This window comes from Caenorhabditis briggsae (assembly GCF_000004555.2).
Source record: "Caenorhabditis briggsae complete genome, chrI, whole genome shotgun sequence".
NCBI lineage: Eukaryota > Metazoa > Nematoda > Chromadorea > Rhabditida > Rhabditidae > Caenorhabditis > Caenorhabditis briggsae.
The window spans coordinates 182,293-200,894 of NC_013489.2; the positions used below are offsets into that span (position 1 = coordinate 182,293).

Sequence of the window (18,602 nt, forward strand, 5' to 3'; positions counted from 1 at the left end):
TCTATAGTTCAAAAGAACCGCAATTATTTACTCTTCATTTTGTATGGATGAATTTTTGATTCGTCTGATATAATTTTTTTTATGATTAAAAAACAACGAAAAAATGTGATTTTGTGCAATTTCGTGAGGTTTTTTGATTATAAAAAAAAGTTTTATCAGACAAATCAAAAATTCATCAATACAAAATGAAGAGTAAATCATTGCGGTTCTTTTGAGCTATAGAACTCCTAGAAATGTCAAAAACTGAAAGAGGAGATACATTTTTACTGTAAATAACTTTCGAAAATGACCATTTTTGAAATGTTTTCTTCCGGAAAAGGACCATACAGGATTCTATAACCACTAATTAGTTTTTTAAGAATCATTTGAATCATCTTCAATCTCCGCAAAATCAGATAAAAAAATCTGAAATTATGGTTTTAGACCTGCAATTGTAATCGCGCCAATATTTTTTTCTGTAGATCAAAATTTAATTTGCAGTTCGGAAATGTTCTGTGGGAGACCGTGAAATGAGGAATAATAATAATATATTTACTTGCAATGCATGGGGGAAATAGATAGATAATTTGGCAAGAAATGGGACCTGTACAAATAAAAGAAGTAAAATGACCAGACGGACCGACTAGAGTCCTGTGAAAAATGAAAGAAAATTCAAAAACTCCCGCTCAAAAATTCGAAAACCATCTAGACCTTTCTGCGGGTTTCGCCACGAAAGTTCAATTTTAAGCATGCGCCTTTAAGCAGGATTACGGTATTTAGAAGGTCTCGTCACGGAGAGCTTGCGCCTTTGAAAATATTTCCTTTTCGAAGTTGGTCTGAATTTAAAATGAGTGTTCACCCGTTTTCAGCGATTTTTCAACGTTTTTTCAGCTTTTTTTCTACTTTTTTGATTAAAAAATTCAAAAAGTTTCAGAATATCATGGTACTTGCCCTCGATATACCGCTAAGACCGCCGGAGCGAGCCGTACTAGAGTTTTTATTGTAGGATTTTTTGAAAAAAAAACCCGTTTTCCGAAGAAAATTTTTTCAGAGGCGTAGTCTTCGGACCGCAAAGAAATCTGAGCACCTACACAAGCCGCAGAAGTTGTCAGCGACACGATGTGGCAGCAGCCAGTCACATTATTCGCCTCTATCTTGATAGGGGTCGAAGAAAGAGCGGTTTCACCGATGCTTGCCATCTCGTCTATGGCAACACGATTGTGTTGAGTACACAGGTCGCCAGACTTTTGCGTAAGCAGGATTTTTGCCGGAATTTTGACTTTTAAACGGGTTTTTCTTCCAGGTGATGCGATTCGAGCCAAAGAACTCCTGTCCTATTCTTCCTATCTCGCAGAGGAGGAGGAGAGAAGACGTAGAACTCGCGAACAGATGGAGAACGGGCTCATTGACAACTCAAAGACACCGAAGAAGAAGAAAAGGTCGAATGGAGCAGATGAGGACGAATTCGCTATGAAAAGTCCAGTGGTCAGTACCAAAAAAACTTGTCTGGACTTTTTAAAATCGAAATTTTCAGAGTGTCGCCTTGAAGAAGGACATCACAATGCGCGACGTCTTGGGAACGCCTCAAATCCAAAACATCGAGATTGACGATGATTTGGCACCGGCCACAGTCGATGATCTTGCTCTGCTCTATGGATTCCTTGGATCAGAAGCCACACAAGTTGATAAGTCAGTTTTTCTGCCGAAAAATTCGTTTTTGAGCCCAAAATCATCATTTTCAGAACATTTATCGATCAACAATCCTCATCAGCCGCGAAAAACCGTGAGGAACTGATCCAAGACTTCGATTTCGACGCTCCACCACCACCGCCACGACAATCATTCGCACCGCCCATCGACGACGATTTCGAGTTCCAGCGTCTAAGCGACGAGATGATCCAGCAGTCGCATCAGACGCCAGTGAAAAAGAGACGATCGGGAGAACGAACATTCGAGCCGGGACCTCATCTCGCCGAAGTGCTTCTTTATGGACGATTGCCACTCGTCGATGAACGTAGGAGTATGGAGGATGAGATGGAAGACGCCAGGAATCACGGAATTGTAAGTAATTGGTCCTAAAGTTGTCGAAAATTAGGTCAAATTTCGAAGAGAAGCGGTCTAAAGATCATTTTTGACCCGAAACCAACATAATCTTTTCAGAACAACGACAACCTGGACGTTCCTTCTGCCCTGGTCGATGTCCCACGACTGCCATCGCAAATCTCCCTGGACGATATTCCATTTCCTTCGAGACCACCCCAGCGAACACCCTTCAGAACACCGCAGAGCACACGGAAAGCCAAGTTCGATGTGTACAATGGAGAAGTGGACCCGACGCAGGCCGATAACAATCGGTTCAGAATTCCATTGGTAGGGTTTTGACTGTCTGAAGACCCTATAAATTTCGAATTTCCAGCGAGAGATGAATCGAATGATGGAGGACTTCTCTAGTCTCCACTACGAGGATGGCAAGATGCTCAGAGTGAAGCCAGCAGCCAAGAGCGCAGTCAAAGAGCTGTTCAGATCTGTTCCCTACTTCATAAAAGATCGTGAGTAGTTTTTTTTCTGGATTTTTGACTTGAAAATCGTTCATTTTTGTCTAAAATCGATATTTTTGACCTGAAAATGGTTTTTTTCGACCTAAAATTGGTCATTTTCGAACTAAAAAAAATAGTTTTTGACCCTGATCATCTAGAATTTCTGCTTTCAGGACGCAACGCGGATACATGGGACGTGTTGGATGTGGGTTATAAGAAGCCGAATTCAAGCATATCCGGCAACACTGTGTCTGAAGATGAAGACGAAATCGAATCGTCTAGTGGTTTTCGTCGTCCAAAACAATACAAAAATTTGGAGCCTATCGATTTGTCGAACCTGAAGGTCTCCATGATGCCGTTGAAGGAGACGTCGCCAGTGTAAGCATTTTAGCCTAAAAAAACCAATTTTTGACTCAAAAATCAACTGTCCAGCAAATTGATTTTTAGGGTATCGGGAGAACAAAATTCAACTGTTTTCCCTCTTTCAGAATATCTCCACTCCGCCCAGTCGTCGATGGTATCGATATGGAGGATTTGGAACGTCCAAGAGACCATAACGACGTCCCTCCAGAGTTCGATTTTCCAAGACCAGAAGACGTTCATCGTGAGCCAGGAGAAGTTCCAGAGGAGATTGAATTCCCTAGAAGAGAGGATAATGGATCCAATATCACTAAGATCTACGACGACGCCATGCTCGATGAAGACCCTTTCCCGACTTCCAAAACTTTCGAACCACCATCAGCTGGTGATAAGTCGGCTGCCACCATTCGCGAGGAGCTTTTGAGGTGAGTTTTGGCTGAAATGCTTCATTTTCCACTGCAAAACGCTGAAAATTTTAGACAGTGTGAGGAGGAGAGCCCGTACCCGATCCAGTTGGACAGCATGACTCCAATCGAAACAACATCTCGACGAGAAGCTGCGAGGACGTTCTATGTGGTTCTTGGTTAGTTTAATTTTGAAAATCTGAGACTTCTTCTGAAAATTCTTCTTCTAGAACTCATCAAAAACCGGCGCATCGAAGTCACTCAGGTGTCGCCATTTGGACAAATCGACGTGCAGCTCTCGGCAGAAGACTTCGAAGATTTGGCGGTGTTGGCAATGGAGGAGGAGATGGACGATGGCGATTTTTAATTGGACCCCATTAATTCTGTCATTTTTGTCTGTATAATGTGTTTTTACGACATTTTTCGTCGATTTTTAGTTTGTCTTTTTTCTAAGCCAGAAAGTCTTGTTAAATTTAGTCTACTGTAGAATTTTCTAGTTAGTTTTCATTTTCTAGTATTTAAAAATTATTTTTCTTTTTAATTTTTTTTTGTCGGGTTCTCAAAAAATCACACCCAGTGCATGTATCATCCTAATCATGTTTCATCTCTTTTTTTTGTTTTAATAAAATTCTATTTTTGTTGTTTATAAATTTGCAAACTTTGTTAAATTCTTGAGATTTTTCTTCATTCCCCGACTCTCTCCCCGACAATCGATTCTTCTGCCCGGCGCGAAGGTAAACGCGCTCCACGGCTAATTCAAAATTTTCGCATGCTAGCGATTGGCTCCATTGGTTTGCATGGAGTTTAATCCGGATAAGTTCATATAATTGCTCTTATTGCTTATCTTTATCGATCATTTTTTAGGGAAACTTGTTTTTGTCTCCTTTTTTCCGTTCTTTTTTGTGTTTGCCTTTAAAAGTATCGAAAAATTAGAAATTTTGTTGTGAAAAATTGTGGAAAAACCACTAAATTATAAGAATTGCAGGTTTTTGGTCTAAAAATTGCTGAAAATCTGAAAAATTCCGCATTTTTTAACGATTTTCCAGTCTTTTTTCGTTGTTTTTTTTTCGAGCTGTAAAATTTTAAAAATAAAAGAATTTTCGCTAAAAAAAAGTGCTGAAACATGTCGAAAATTGCCTTATTTTCAGCCTAAAAAACAATAAAAATTGGAATTTCGCCTCAAATAGGCTCCGCCCCCTTTCCACTCGATATTCTTTTCATCTTTCCCGATTTGCCAGGTTGTAATTTCAAAAATTTTCAGCACTTTCCGGCCTGAAAAATCTCTAAATTTCCTTTTTTTTTGCTTAAAATAGGCTCCGCCCACTCGTTTATTCGATTTCCCTGACTTTCCAAGTTTTTTCCCAATTTGCTCCAAAGTCCCAGATCCATCTGACAAACTGAAAATTTCAAGCGATGCCACCAAAGAGGCGAGTCCGTGGTCCCCCGCTTCCAGCACTTCCAGAATCCCCAGATCGTCAAGAAGACCCAATCGATGAGGTGGATCCAATGGAATCGCCAGATCGAGACGACGATCGAGATAATCAGAGACATCGAAATATGCCAGACTATATGGATGACGACTTTGATAACGATGAAGAGGAGACATCAGACGGCGAGGATGTCCAACTTATTGAACAGGAGCATGATACGAATGTTTATGATGATCGAACCATTCAGGGATTGGAAATTCGAATGAGATACACTAAAGTTACGCCAGATATGACTGGAGATCAGAAGATGTTGGTTCAGACTGGCAGATTGGTTAAGTGAGTCAGGAAATTGGCCTTTTTCAAGCTCAAAAGCGCATTTATCTGCTCAAAAAGTACCTAAAAATGATGCTTTTATTAGGAAATCATGGTTTCTTCGGTCAATTATTGCTAAAACTTGTAATTTTCTACTGGAAATTGAAATGGCTCTGAAATTCTTTATTTTCAGCTTCGAAATCGTTTTATTTTTATTTTTTTCCTGCCAAAAATTCATTGAAACTGCCTGTAAAATTGTCTCTTTTTCAACTTCAAAATCACATTTTTTCAACAAAAATAGTGATTTTCCAACAAACAATACTTTTTCTGTCAGAAATTTCTAAAAATTTCAATTTTTGACCGAAAATTTGCTGAAAATGGCTTCAAAAAGTCCTGTTTTTTCGACAAAATTGTCCATTTTTGACAAGAAAATCATGTTTCTGGGCATATTTCAGTCGTTTTCTAGTCGAAATTTCCTCAAAAATGGCATTTTTTTTTGTCAATTTCATTAGGAAATTAAAAAATTTCGGGATTTTTAGCTCCGAAAATCGCTATGTGAAGCCAGAAAATCACTGAAATTTGAATAATTTTTTTCAAAATTTCAGAAAAGGAGTCATCGATTCGGTTCGTCAGGCGTTTCAGGCTCGAGACAATATCGGGGAAGAGCTGATTATCGCATCTCAAAAGATGATTGTCGCTTTTAAAAGGGTAAGAATTCGAAAGCATTCGAGAAGTCTGGCAAAAATTCCATGAAATTTGGTCCACAATGACCGGAAACAGTCAATTTTAGCTTATTTTTATCGATTCTTATAGATTTTTTCGATGAAAATTGCCAAAAATCGAGAAAATTATCCCCAAAATGCACACCTTTCTCTCTTACAGGCCAACAACACGCGTCACAAGAAATGGAATCTGGTCAAGGAGTTCTTCATGGAGCTCGACGCTCGTCTAGTGATGATGTTCGAGGAGGTTACTGTAGCCGAAAACCGTGCGAGAGTCTACAAAATGGTTGCGATGGTGGCGATTGAGCTGCTGGTTCTGGGCTACAATCAAGAGTTCTTCCACTTTGTATTGGGATTGGTGGAGAGTGTGAGTGACAAGATTTTTGTGATTTTTGAAGCTATTTTTCATCAATTTCTAGCCAAGAATTGAATCCAAATATGCCTGAAAATAAGCTATTTTTTGACATGTTTGTGTTTTGTTATTGACTAAAAATTCGTCAGAAATCGCAAAAGGAAAATGCTTCGAAAATTGAACGAAAATTAGACTTTCCAATCGAATAACTGATTTTTTGTGTCATTTTTTGTTGGATTTTGAGCCAGTTTTGTTATTTTTGAACCTATTTTTTTGACTAAAACTTGATCAAAATTGGCTTTAAAATTCACCGATTTCTAGTGGAAAATCGTCAACTTTGGATGCCTTAAAATTCACCCAGTTAGTTAACTTTGAGCTCAATTATCTCGATTCCTTTGAGAGATATCAAAATTTTGTCAACTGATAAAATGTTTACCATGATATCAGCAATATTCTATCAGTTGACAAATTTTTGACATCTCTCACATGAATTGAGATAATTGAGCTCAAAGTTGACGATTAAGTGGGGCTTCTATTAGATTCCACATTCTCCATTTTTCAGTGGTCCGAAAGCGAGAGTGTCGCGTCACGAATCAACGCCTCGTGCTGCGTCAGCTACATATTCGAGACTGGAAAAACGCACAATCGCCAACTGACGGGCGAGAACTTCTCGGGATTCCCACTCGAAGGAGCCTATCGTCTGTTTGCGGTCCTGAAGAGGGCGTTGTTGGATAAGGAGGCGAGCGCCAGAATCCCAGCGATCAAAGGAATGGGAGTGATCCAGAATTGTGCCATTCCATCGGCATGGCCAGTTGAGGGACGGGAGTCCAGTGCCAGGGAGTGTGAGTTTTTTTTGTGGATTTTGAACCATTTTTCATGATTTTTGGACTTTTCATAGATTTTAGACCATTTTTTCATGCATTTTGGGTCATTTTCCATTATCTTTGGTCTATTTTTCATGGATTTTGAACCATTTTTGGGCATTTTTATTTCAAACTTTTCAGTGCTGACCCGCTCTTGCCGTGACATGTCTTGGGAGTGCCGCCTGGTCGCTATACAATCCTTCATGCCACGTGACGAAGACCTTCAGCTTGTCTCCGACATCGCCTACTACGACAAATCGACAATCGTCCGAGTAGCTGCACTCGAGCAGTTGGGCAAAATGAGACCACATCGGGATTGTAGGGAGAAGGTCGTGCTCGTCGACATGTGTTTCAAGGATCATGAACGTAAGATATTTAGAGAAAGAGAGATACCGTAATCCCCTTCTAGTGATCTAGATGGCCCTGGTGACAGTCCTGATGGCCTCTAACGACCCTTCCAACAGCTAGATAGCCCTAGACAGTCCTAGTGATCACCTTGACGGCCCTAGATGGCCTTAGACGACTAAGCCGTTCCTACTGTCCCCTAGACGACCCTAGACTGCCCTAGATGGATCTAGTATGGATCTAGTCACACCTGACGGCCCTCGAGACCCCTAACGGCTTTTTTAACAGTCCTAGTAACATCTAACGTCCCTAATGACAGCCTAGATGGCCCTAGATGGACCTAGTGACACCTAAAGGCCCTTCTAACGACCCTAAAGTACTCTAGTGACCTCCAACTGCCCTGGTGACTCCTTAGACGACTTCAGATGACCCTAGTCATCATTCACGATCATTCTAACAGCCTTATGGACCCTAATAGCCTAGACAACCCTACTGACTGCCTTAGAAGGCCCTAGACGATCCTAATGACCCTTATATGCTCTAGTGACGACCCTAAATGTCTCTAGTCATCTCTAATGTCTTTGCTGACGGCTTTGACAGCTCTAGACGCCCCTAGATGGCCCTAGACGCTCTGAGACGGCCGGAGACGGTCCCAGTGACCCCAAAAAACAACATTCCCATTTCCAGCGGCCGTTCGAGATGCCGCAAAGATGGTGCTCCGTGAGTGGGTGGCTCGTCTTGCCCGCCGATACGTCAACAAGGCCAAACAACAAGATGTGGTCCCGATGCGCGGTCCAGACGATGAGGAAGCCATCCCACCGCCAACAGGAAAAGGATATATTCTTGCTGGACAGGGACTCTGCCTTCTATGGCTTGTTCATATGGTGGATAGTATGGAGAGTCACCTAAATCTTCGCAGAATGATGACCCATTTGTTGGATGTTATTCGTCATATGTACCTGTGTCATGCGGAGCCAATTAGCACGTTTGCTGAGCAAATCGTTGTGGATCTGAAGGAGACCCAACCGAATTGTCCGGTTCCGTTGGTGACGAAATCGACGATTGATACGTTGTTGGTTGATAATCCGTTGAACGCTGATAAGTGAGTTTTTAAAAATCCTTTTTTAGCCAAACTGAACTGCTTTTTTCAGCCAAGACACCAACACGACCCGCGCGATGGTGATGTTCTGGCGCTGTCTCGTCGAGTACATGTCCGATCGAGCCAGAAACGAAGGAGACAAATTCCACGCGATGAGTCGTTTCACCCACCCGTTGGGTACCATGTGCGAGAGTTTGGAGACGTTTTTGAATCGAGTCAAAGAGGAGGAGGTCCCACCGTCTGGCGGAGGATATCATGAAGGATTTGAAGACGACGTCTATGTAGTGCAAATGTCGATTATGGAGAATTACCTCCCGGTGTTGAAGTACTGTCAACAGGATCAGTCTGGTCTCGACGCCTACAAGCAGTTGCTCATCTCAATGTTGATGAATCCGTTTTATCAGAAGAAGGTGATGGATATCATCGTCCAGGAGCTGGGGCAATTCTATAAAGACGATCCGCATGAGTTGTTTTCACTGATTTGCGCGCGGACCAGTGAGATGAGAGACAAATACGATGGTTATCATTTTCCGGTGCTCGAGGGAACGGTTTTGATTGGAGAGCAGAAGTTTAGGAGGGATTGGAGAAATGAGATTGCCGCCGGGGGGACGCCGAAGAAGAAGGAGAAGGATGTGAGTGTGGAGGGAGATTCTGGAAGATTCTAGATGGTTCTGGAAGGCCCTGGAAGGCAGAAGACTCCAGAAGCTTTTGAAAGGTTCTGGAAGGTGTTTAGAAGATTCTGGAAGACTCGGGAACATTTCGAATGATTCTGGAAGATTCTAGAAGATACTAGAACGCTCTAGTAGTAGCTTGTGGAAGACGCTGGAAGGTTTTTGGAGATTCCCGAAGTTTCTGGATAATTCTAGAAGCTGTCGGAAGACTCTGAAATACTCTGAAAGATTCTAGACGATTCTGAAACATTCTAGTTGGTTTTTGGAACATTCTAGAACGATCTGGAAGGCTCTAGAAGATTCGAGAGAATTCTAGAATCCCTTGGAAGTTTCTGGAAGTTTTTTGAAGGTTATAGAAGTTGTCGGAGATTTCTGGAATATAATGGATCATTCTGGAACATTATAACAGGCTCTAGAAGCTTTTGGAAGATTCTGGAGCACTATGAAAGATTCTAGACGATTCTGGAGCATTTTAGAAGTCTCTAAATGCTTCTGAAAGGTCGCGGAAGATTCTAGAAGGCTCCAGAAGCTGTTGGAAGTTTAGAAATTTCATATTTGCAGCTCGTCAACCGTCACATCGATCAATACGAGATAAAAGTGCTCAATTGCTGTCTGAAGTTGGCACTGCTGAAAGAATGGATTCCAGAATATGATGATCGGTATCGGGAGAAGGTTTGTAGCTGAAATTCGACTGAAAATTATCAAAATGACCATTTTTCATGCCTTTTTTTTCAGCTCCGCGCCCAAACCAAAGCCAAAGACGACTCCACCAAAATCTGCGCAATCGAGTGTCTCGGAATCATTGGCTGCTACGATTTCGACCTTGTCGCCGACGATTTCCGTGAAATGGCTGACTTCCACTTCCAAAAACTGGCTCGCCACGATCCGGTGACCCCAGAAGAGCACATGGTTCAAGCATCGGTGGTCCTCGCACTGGCCGATATGTTCGTTGAGAATCCCGATAAATACACGGATAAACTGTACGAGCCGCCGTTGGAGCACTGGAAGAACGCGGAGAACACACCGACGTTCTTCGCTGATATCATCTGTTCGGATCAACATAAATCCGGATCGGAAATTTTGGTTCGAACTGTTGAAGCACTGTGTCGAACACTTTTGAATTCGAAAATCGATCCGACTTGTCCCGCTTGGCAGAGATGTATTGTTACGTTGATGTACAGAGCTTCGTTCAAAATTACGGATCACTATAGTGCTAGACTTCGATCCACGATCCTCGTTACACTCCAATTCTTCTGCTCCATGAATCAGTGAGTTTTTGAGCTATTTTCAACTGATTTCTAGTGGAAAATGGTGGCCTAACTTTGAGTTTTCTAGGCCACCATGACTTAGAAATGTCCTGATATTCACCTGATGCGTTTTCTAGGCTATTTTACTATGATGGCCTAGAAAAAACAACTTGCAAAAGTTAGGCCACCGTGTTAAACGACCTAAAAATAGCATGATATTCGCCTGATGTGTTTTCTAGACTATTTATCATGGTGGCCTAACTTTTGCAAGTTGAGTTTTCTAGGCAGCCATTCTCAAAAATGGCCTGATATTCCCTTGGTATGTTTTCTAGGTCATTTACCATAGCGGCCTAGAAAACTCAATTTTTGAAAGTTAGTCCACTGTTAAAATGGCCTAGAAATGGCTTGACTTTCATTTTATGTGCTTTCTGAGTCATTTTAACAAGGTGGCCTAACGTATGCAAGTTGAGTTTCCTAGGCCATCATAGAAAATGACCTAGAAAACACCAGGTGCATTTTAGACTATTTCTATACCATTTCCCATGGTGTCCTAGAAAACTAAACTTGCAAAAGTTAGGCCACCATGTCCTTAAAATCCTATAATTCGAAATTTCTGATTTCAGACGCAACCAACTCGTCGTCGTCCGATCGTTCCGTCGATTCTTCTCCCTCTGGACCAACACCGCCGACGTTGGTCTTCTCACTGAAAATCGCAACGAGCTATTCCCGAAGCTGAAGCGATGTGCTCACGCGTTTGCAGCTCTGACACGTCATACGGTGCTTCCGGCTGACATGCAGAAAAATGTATGTGGAAAAGTGGGCAGAGTCAAAGGGGCGGAGCTGAAATGCAAGAATTTAAATTTTTGAAAAAGTGGACGGAGCCTTTGAAAAATATGAAAATCTCTAAAAGTCCTTTAGAGATCAATGGATTTTTGTACTTCGAAATTTGTAGGATTTCGAATTCCTGAGTTTTCGGAAAATTGGGCGGAGCCAAAAGACTAAAAGGGGGCGGAGTTTGATGATAAAAATCGATATTTGCAGTTCCAACCGTCGCACATCGAGCTATTCGACGACATTTTGGACGAAATCCATGGACGCAGTGCGACGAATCTCGTCGATTTCTATCTCGCCGCCCTGCCACACATTGAATTCGAGAGCTTCAGTCGACAGGTGCTCACCAAATATCATACGGATCTTCAGTGCTCAATGGAGGTGAGTTTTCAAGAATCAGGAAATTCGAACGTTGAGCTCAATTATCTTGATTCCTGTGAAAGATATCAAAAATTTGTCAACTGATAAAATGTTGCTGAGAATATTAGAGACATTTTATCAGTTGACCAATTTTTGATATCTTTTACAGGAAATGAGATAAATGGGCTCCAAATTACCGGGCTTTTGCTTAACTTGATCAAGTCAAATTCTCTAATTTTTGACCAAAAATTACGCAAACAGGATTACTGTATCCTCGATTCTCGGACATAAAAACCAACAGACTTTTCCAACTTTGCAGCTCAACGGCGAGGACATGGAACGTTCGCATCGTAACGAAATTCGTCGTGTTCAGCGAAAAATCGCCAAGCTCCTCGGCCTAAATATGGACGATGGTGATATCGAGGAGATGCCATCTACAGTATCAGAACTCCGCCCAACACGACGTACGGCCAAAGCGACAGCAACGTTGGATGGGATTCAGGAGGAGGACAACGAGGATTCAGATGACGATAATCAACCGGGACCATCAACTGTCAAACCAAAACGCACACGGGCGGCGCCGACGCCAAGAAAAGCGCCAGCGTCTGCACAGAAGAAGAGCAGAAAAGATGCGGAAGAGCTAATGGCCAGTCCACCGGTGAAAGCAGGCAAAAGTGAGTGGAAAGGGGCGGGGCTTAGCTGGACATTTTCGAAATTGTGGCTCTAAAACAGTTCTTGACACTAGAAAAGGGGCGGGGCTTGATTGGGAAAAGAGGAGAAGCGTAAATAAGAAAAAAGTTGCGGAGCTTACATTTTTTACATTTTTTAAAGCATAGGGAAAAGGGATAAGGGGGCGGAGCTTAACTAGAAAAAAGAAAAAAATGGCGGGACTAGGCCGAAAAATTGGTATATTTAGTAAGAAAACGAGGCGGAGTTTAGATAGGACAAAGGGGTTGAATCTATCCATTGAAGGGGGCGGAGATTACCTAGAATAAAACATTTTTCAGTACACATTGTAGTTTGTAGTCCTTGTAGCCTAGCTTTTATAATTTGAAGCCAATTAAAATTTTGTTTTTTCCAGAACCATCTCGTCCAATGACGGCGACTCGTCCATCATCACGTACTGCATCAGCCACACCGATGCGTACAATGCCGCCAAGAAGTGCGCGAAGACTTAATTAATTGATTTTTTCAACTTTTTTTAAACCCCATTTATTCGTCCCAAAATCTCAAGTTTCCCCCAGTTTTCTTTAAAAATCTCGAATTTCTACCTAATTTTTCGTCTTAAAATCTCCCCAAAAGTCCCCCCTCCTCTTCCAGTCGACACCCCACAGTACTGTAATTTCTGCGATCTCTCCTTTTGTTTTCCATGCATAATATCTGTATTCTATTTATTTTTACCAGTTTATATTTCAGTACAAAAAAGGCCTGGAAGAATCTCAAATTTAAATTTCCCGCCCATTTTTTACCAAAAAATCTCTCTCCACGTCGGATTTTCCCACCTGAATACCAAAAATTCAAATTTCCCGCTCGTTTTTTTTTGTCATTTTAGTTTCAAAAAAATGCAAAAATCTCCTCTTCCTTCTCTTATCACCATTCCCCTTCTTCTTCTCATTATCACCGATTCGACAAACGCATTCAATGTAATTTTTTTTTGTTGGGTCCCACCACGAAAACTACAGTAATCCTGGATCTTTTGTGATTTGATCCAATTTTCTTCTGTGCAATCGTTTATTGATTTATTTCCAATGATAATGATGAACTATTAATTTTGGATTCGAATTTTTGAAAAAAATCAAAAATTTCCAAATTTGAAAATTCAAAAAAAAAGTTTCAGCAACATTTTTTTCAAAAAATTCCAGATTACGGTGGCGAAGCCAGATGGTGGGACCTACTATCGTTTCTGGTTTGTTTATGGGTGTTTTTCGATTGGAACTACAGTAATCCTCATTGTGTTCACTTCGATTTCAATGTGCCGAAGATACAAATTGGTGGCCAGTCAGGACGAAGAGGTGAAAAGGGGGCGGAGCTTTGGAAAAAAAGGGCGGGGCCTCACTTTTTGAATCTGAATTAGAACAAAAAAGGGGCGGAGCCTAATTTTCTGAAAATTTCAGATTTCCGAAATTCAATGATGTGGAGAATTTTAAGAAGAAGAAGACGTGAATACTTTCGAAGTGATCTATTTGATTTTTTTTCGTATTTTCTGAATGAATATGGAATCTGAAAGTTTAGATTTTTTTGATTTTTTTTGAATTTTTCGAATTTTTCAAAATTTTGGGATTTTTTTCGAATTTTTGGGATTTTTGTGTTTTTGAATTTTTGAATTTTTTGAGTTTTTTGAAGTTTTTGGGATTTCAGATTTTTTTGGATTGTTTTTGGTTTTTTGAATTTCGGAATTTTGGGATTTTTGAATTTTTCAAATTTTCAGAATTAATTCCGCGACCCAATGAACTACTTTCTATGTGACCTTCCGACTTGTCACGTCTATTTTCTGACTGTTGAGTCCTATTCAGCTAATTGGCACCGTTACATTTTTATGCAGTTTTTTTTTCAATTTTCATATTTTTTCTTTGAAAGAAAAATTTTAAAAATTCCAAAAAACTGAGTATTTTTGGATGTTCAGCCCAAAAGTTGACTTTTTTCATCTTTTTTCATCCGTCAAAATTCTCCAGCGACTTCCCCGCGCGCCTTCTCCTTTCCTCCCCTTTCTTATACGGCTTCCGCGCCCTTCTCTCTAGTGTGAGCACTAGCTCAATGGCTAACTCTTTTGCCTGTCGATCTAGAGTTCGCGGGTTCGAACCTTCTCGGGAAATTTGTCTTTTTATTTTTGTAATTTTTCCAGGAACAACCGACATGGCTCGTACAAAGCAAACCGCGCGTAAGTCGACCGGAGGAAAGGCTCCAAGAGCGCAGCTGGCGAGCAAGGCTGCTCGCAAAGCAGCTTCAGCTGGAGGAGGAGTGAAGAGAAAAGAGAAAAAACATTTCCATAACCTACAAATTTGGAATCGGCTCATCGTGAGCTTCAAAATGAGTATAATCATGACTCTGGACTTCAAAAATTTCAAATTTCCCGCCATAACTTGTCCACGAGGAGTCCAAAACTAAAAACGTTCAGTAGAGCGCGCTTACGTTGTACTCAGGTAAACGATTCTGAATTAGATCTGACTTCATTCGGAATTAGATCGAATAACTCGAAATTCTGAATTAGATCTGAGTTCATTCGGAATTAGATATGGACTAGATCTAATACCGAAGTTGCCACGAGAAATGCGCCATCAATGACTCAGCTGCCGCGGATGAATCGTTTTGTTTTTTTGTTGTCCTAAATTTTTTTCGTCAGGAAAATGGGTATTTCTCTCAACTTTTGCCTTTTTTTTCGCTCAATTATTTAAACTATTTTTCTGGAACATATTTTAATGTGTTGTGCACGTTTTTGCAAAATTTTAGGTGAATTTTTTTAGGAACAGCTGAATATTCAAAGTTCAATTTATATATACGACTTCTATAGAAGACAGTAATTCTATGAATCGACAAAAATACGACGATTTTGAAGATTTTAAATTCGGAGAAAACTCTGCAGGTAAGATAATTTTTGCCTTTTTCAGCTTGAAGGATTACGTAAAAACGATGCAAGGGATCACCGAAAAAAACAAGAAAAAAGAGATGATAAATTGCTCTGATAGTGAGCTCAATTTACACAAGTCGAGAAGGCCTTACTTTCGGAAGCCGTGTCTTGTCATGAGCAGGTTAGTTTTCGAAAGTCTGGTGGACAAAGAAACATGCGTGAAATTGCAGGCTCTCAACCGAATGTGTCATGACCCGATTAAAACGATTCAAAAATTTGGGATTTGTTGTATAAAACAACTGCTCTGATATGAATTTATTTGGATTTGCAAAGATTTGAGTACGGAAATTATATTGAAATGGCTCAAGTAAGTTTATTATCAACATCACAAAGCCAAAATCTTCTTTTTTCAGTTAAATCAACATTCATTTCATAAAGAATATCCATCTTATCTACAACCGAAAACTATGACAAGAGAATTTTCAAAATCGAAAATATGGACGAGCGGATGAATTCGAATTGAGATGTTTTTTTCATAAATTTCGTCACTTTTTTTTTCTTATCTCAATGTTCCCATTATTCTCGCTGATCTCATCGTTTTCTTTTTTGCTGATCCCATTCATTCATTTGTATCACACCCCTCATTTTCGTTCCGATTTCCTATAACTACATTTTAATCTATGTTTTTCTTTTTCTCATACTTGTTCTGTTTTCTTTTTTAATAAATTTTATTATAAATAAAGTGAATGGCGTTGAAAAGAAAACAAAAATTGAAAAGTGCGCGCTACGATGCTCCGAAATCCCGCTGGTCTGTTCGGAATTAGATCTAATTCGTTCGTAGTTCATTCGGTGTTCGTTCGGAATTAGATAAGCTAAATTCTGTATTAGATCATGCCACTTCTATTTACGAACGAACCCAGATCTAATTCCGAATAAAGTCAGATCTAGTTCAGAATCGTTTACCTGAGTAACTAAACCCAGAAAATAGGTTTTTTTTTCAGTTTCCGGTGTTTTCGACTCTTCGAATCTTTGGGGAAATCGACGGGAATCGAAAACAAACAAATCGGGGAAATTTTCTGACACTTTCCAAACATTGAGCCAAAAGAGCCGAAAATTTTTCTTGTCCCAACAATATCTAAATTTTCTAATTTTTCCAAAAAATGGGAATTCGAAGCATTTTCTGGAAAGTTTTGGCTGGGAGAGGTAACATCTCTTTTTGAGGATTACTGTAGAATTTCTAAAAATGTTCAAAAACATATTTTTAGCTCCGGAAAATGGCGGCTGGGTGGATAGTATGCAAGTGGAACACTTTGATCCATATACACCGGGACAGCTCACCAAAAACTTCACGGCTACTGTAGGTTCTCATATTTGCACATAGCTCACAGCTTGCTCATTTCTTGAAATTTTCGTCATAAAACTTATTAAATCTTGCTCAGCTTGCTGAGAGCTTCGAAATAAGCCCAAACACGACTAGTCTAGCGCTATTTGGAGTTTTGACCTACGCGTTGCGGTCGCGTCGCGGTTTGTTAGATTTAAACTCAAAGCTAAGCGAATCTAGTCGTGTTTAGGCTCATTTGAAAGCTCTCGGCTAGCTGAGCAATATAATGAAGGTTTGATTTTGAAAGTTTGAGAAATAAGCGAGTCATGAGTAATTTGAGATTTTCAGAAAACCTTAAATTGCTCAAAAGTTGCTCTTTTTTGTACTCCTCGTGGACAATCAAAAATTTTGGAGCTTATCCATGACTATGTTTATTTTAAGGCTATTAAATATGAAAATAGAAAACGCGCTCCATTCCAGGTAGCCGATGAGATTAGTGTGACACGTGGCACGACAGTAAAAGCGCTCTACCGAGACGATCAATGGATTTATGTGCAAGTTTCGGATGGAAGGAAAGGATTCGTTCCACAGACATACTGTAAATTGTTGCTGAATGCGCGAAATTCGAAGAAAGAAGTTGTGGACAAGGTGAGGGCGCTCTATTAGACATTTTGAGTTTTGTACTCCTCGTGGACAAGCTGTGGCGGGAAATTTGAAACTTTTTGGAGTTGGGTCATGATTATACTCATTTTGAAGCTCACGATGAGCCGATTCTAAATTTTTGGTTTTGGAAACGTTTTTTTCAAATTTCAGAAGAAAGTTGGAACTGCTGGAACAACATTGGATCGAAAATGGGAGAAGTCGAACTTGCAGCGTTTCATCGACAGTTTGCCAGTACAAAAAGAAGAGGGGGAGGTTTTCAAAATGGTGGGAAATTTGAATTTCGAAAAAAGCGCGCTCTTTTAGACATTTTGAGTTTTGGACTCCTCGTGGACAAGTCGTTGGCGGCAAATTTGAAAGTATTCGTAGATAGGCCATGGTGATACTTGTTTTGAAGCTCTTGAGAAGCTGAATTCGAATATTGCAACCAAATTCAAAATTTTTTGTTCCAGGACGAAATCTGTGAAGCTCAAATTCTGTCGAGCTTCGATGCGTCCGCTCCAGATGACATCACCGTCAAAGAAGGGGAAATTGTCACAATTCTGAATTTCTCAGATCCCGAATGGATTTATATTCGAAATTCTGAGAACCAATCGGGATTTGTGCCGGTGGCAAATTTGAAAATTCCAGATGAGCATCGCGAAATTCAGAATCGTGTGCCAAAGGAGAAGTGGTGAGGAATTATTGATTTTTCAGCAGTTCTGAAAGTTCTGGAAGCTGTGGAATCGCCAAAAATTCGAAATTTCAAATGATTTTTTCAGTGGAAACCCCAAAAAATTCAAATTTCTCGCTGAAACTTGTCCACGAGGAGTCCAAAATCCAAAATCTCTAATAGAGCGCACTTTCTTTATTCGCAACGTCAGATATTCAGAATTAGCTCTCTGAGAGCTTCAAAATGAGTATAATCATGACCCAACTTTCAAAAATTTCAAATTTCCCGCCAACGACTTGTCCACGAGGAGTACAAAACTAGAATTTGTCCGAATTGGTTGTTTTTGCATTTAAAATGCGCTCCGCTGAACAAAAATTTTGTGGCTCGAATTTTTCAAATTTCCCGGGGCTTCAGAACTTCAAGAATTTTAAATTTCCTACCTTTTCAGGGAAAACGAAAATCTCCTCGTGGTCGAACCATTCGCCGGTCGATCACCTCTCGACCTGACCGTCCGTCCGGGTGAATGGATTCGTTGCACCGGCAAGCCAGTCGACGATTGGCTATGGGCGGTCCGGATAGCCGATGAGAAGCAGGGATTCATACCGAACAAAGTCGTCATTCTAGCCACCGATCTTTAACCTTTTTTCGTTGTTTTTTCTCCTTCTGATCAAAAGGGGCGTGGTCTAAAAATGAAATTTTCGATTTCGATTACACCATTGTTGCTTTATTATTTCAGTATTATATAGGCCCGGCTTAGATCTGAGAATGATGGAGAGACAGTAATTGATTGGGGGGAAGGGGAAAATAAATTACTACCAAAAAAAAGAAATTAATTGGGGGATGGGAATAGATTCTGACGGTAGAGAATAGATCATTTGAAGTGAAAGAACCA

At 40.4% G+C, this 18,602-nt stretch overlaps 3 protein-coding genes across 3 annotated transcripts; all 3 read left to right on the forward strand.

Moving 5' to 3' along the window:
* Nucleotides 1–919: 919 nt before the first annotated feature.
* On the forward strand, nt 920–3,647 carry Cbr-coh-4 (the record flags this gene model as incomplete). The annotated part of the gene is made up of 11 exons (XM_002638625.1): nt 920–981; nt 1,031–1,230; nt 1,283–1,464; nt 1,514–1,668; nt 1,722–2,040; nt 2,140–2,349; nt 2,396–2,528; nt 2,690–2,894; nt 3,005–3,301; nt 3,356–3,459; nt 3,511–3,647. 11 exons carry the CDS (start codon nt 920–922, stop codon nt 3,645–3,647), a joined length of 2,004 nt encoding a protein of 667 aa, XP_002638671.1.
* Nucleotides 3,648–4,693: 1,046 nt separating this feature from the next.
* On the forward strand, nt 4,694–12,694 carry Cbr-capg-1 (the record flags this gene model as incomplete). The annotated part of the gene is made up of 13 exons (XM_045241305.1): nt 4,694–5,046; nt 5,628–5,730; nt 5,836–6,141; nt 6,659–6,938; nt 7,002–7,325; nt 7,992–8,406; nt 8,456–9,035; nt 9,636–9,746; nt 9,810–10,342; nt 10,945–11,125; nt 11,363–11,533; nt 11,832–12,186; nt 12,594–12,694. The coding sequence occupies 13 exons, from the start codon at nt 4,694–4,696 to the stop codon at nt 12,692–12,694; spliced, it is 3,813 nt and encodes a 1,270-aa protein (XP_045094687.1).
* A 1,671-nt stretch (nt 12,695–14,365) lies between these two features.
* CBG11865 lies at nt 14,366–18,348 on the forward strand (the record flags this gene model as incomplete). Its single annotated transcript, XM_045241355.1, is given in 10 exon segments — nt 14,366–14,452; nt 14,469–14,470; nt 14,974–14,978; nt 15,125–15,141; nt 15,491–15,581; nt 16,343–16,434; nt 16,813–17,046; nt 17,212–17,325; nt 17,511–17,731; nt 18,159–18,348. The coding sequence occupies 10 exon segments, from the start codon at nt 14,366–14,368 to the stop codon at nt 18,346–18,348; spliced, it is 1,053 nt and encodes a 350-aa protein (XP_045094688.1).
* Nucleotides 18,349–18,602: the final 254 nt, after the last annotated feature.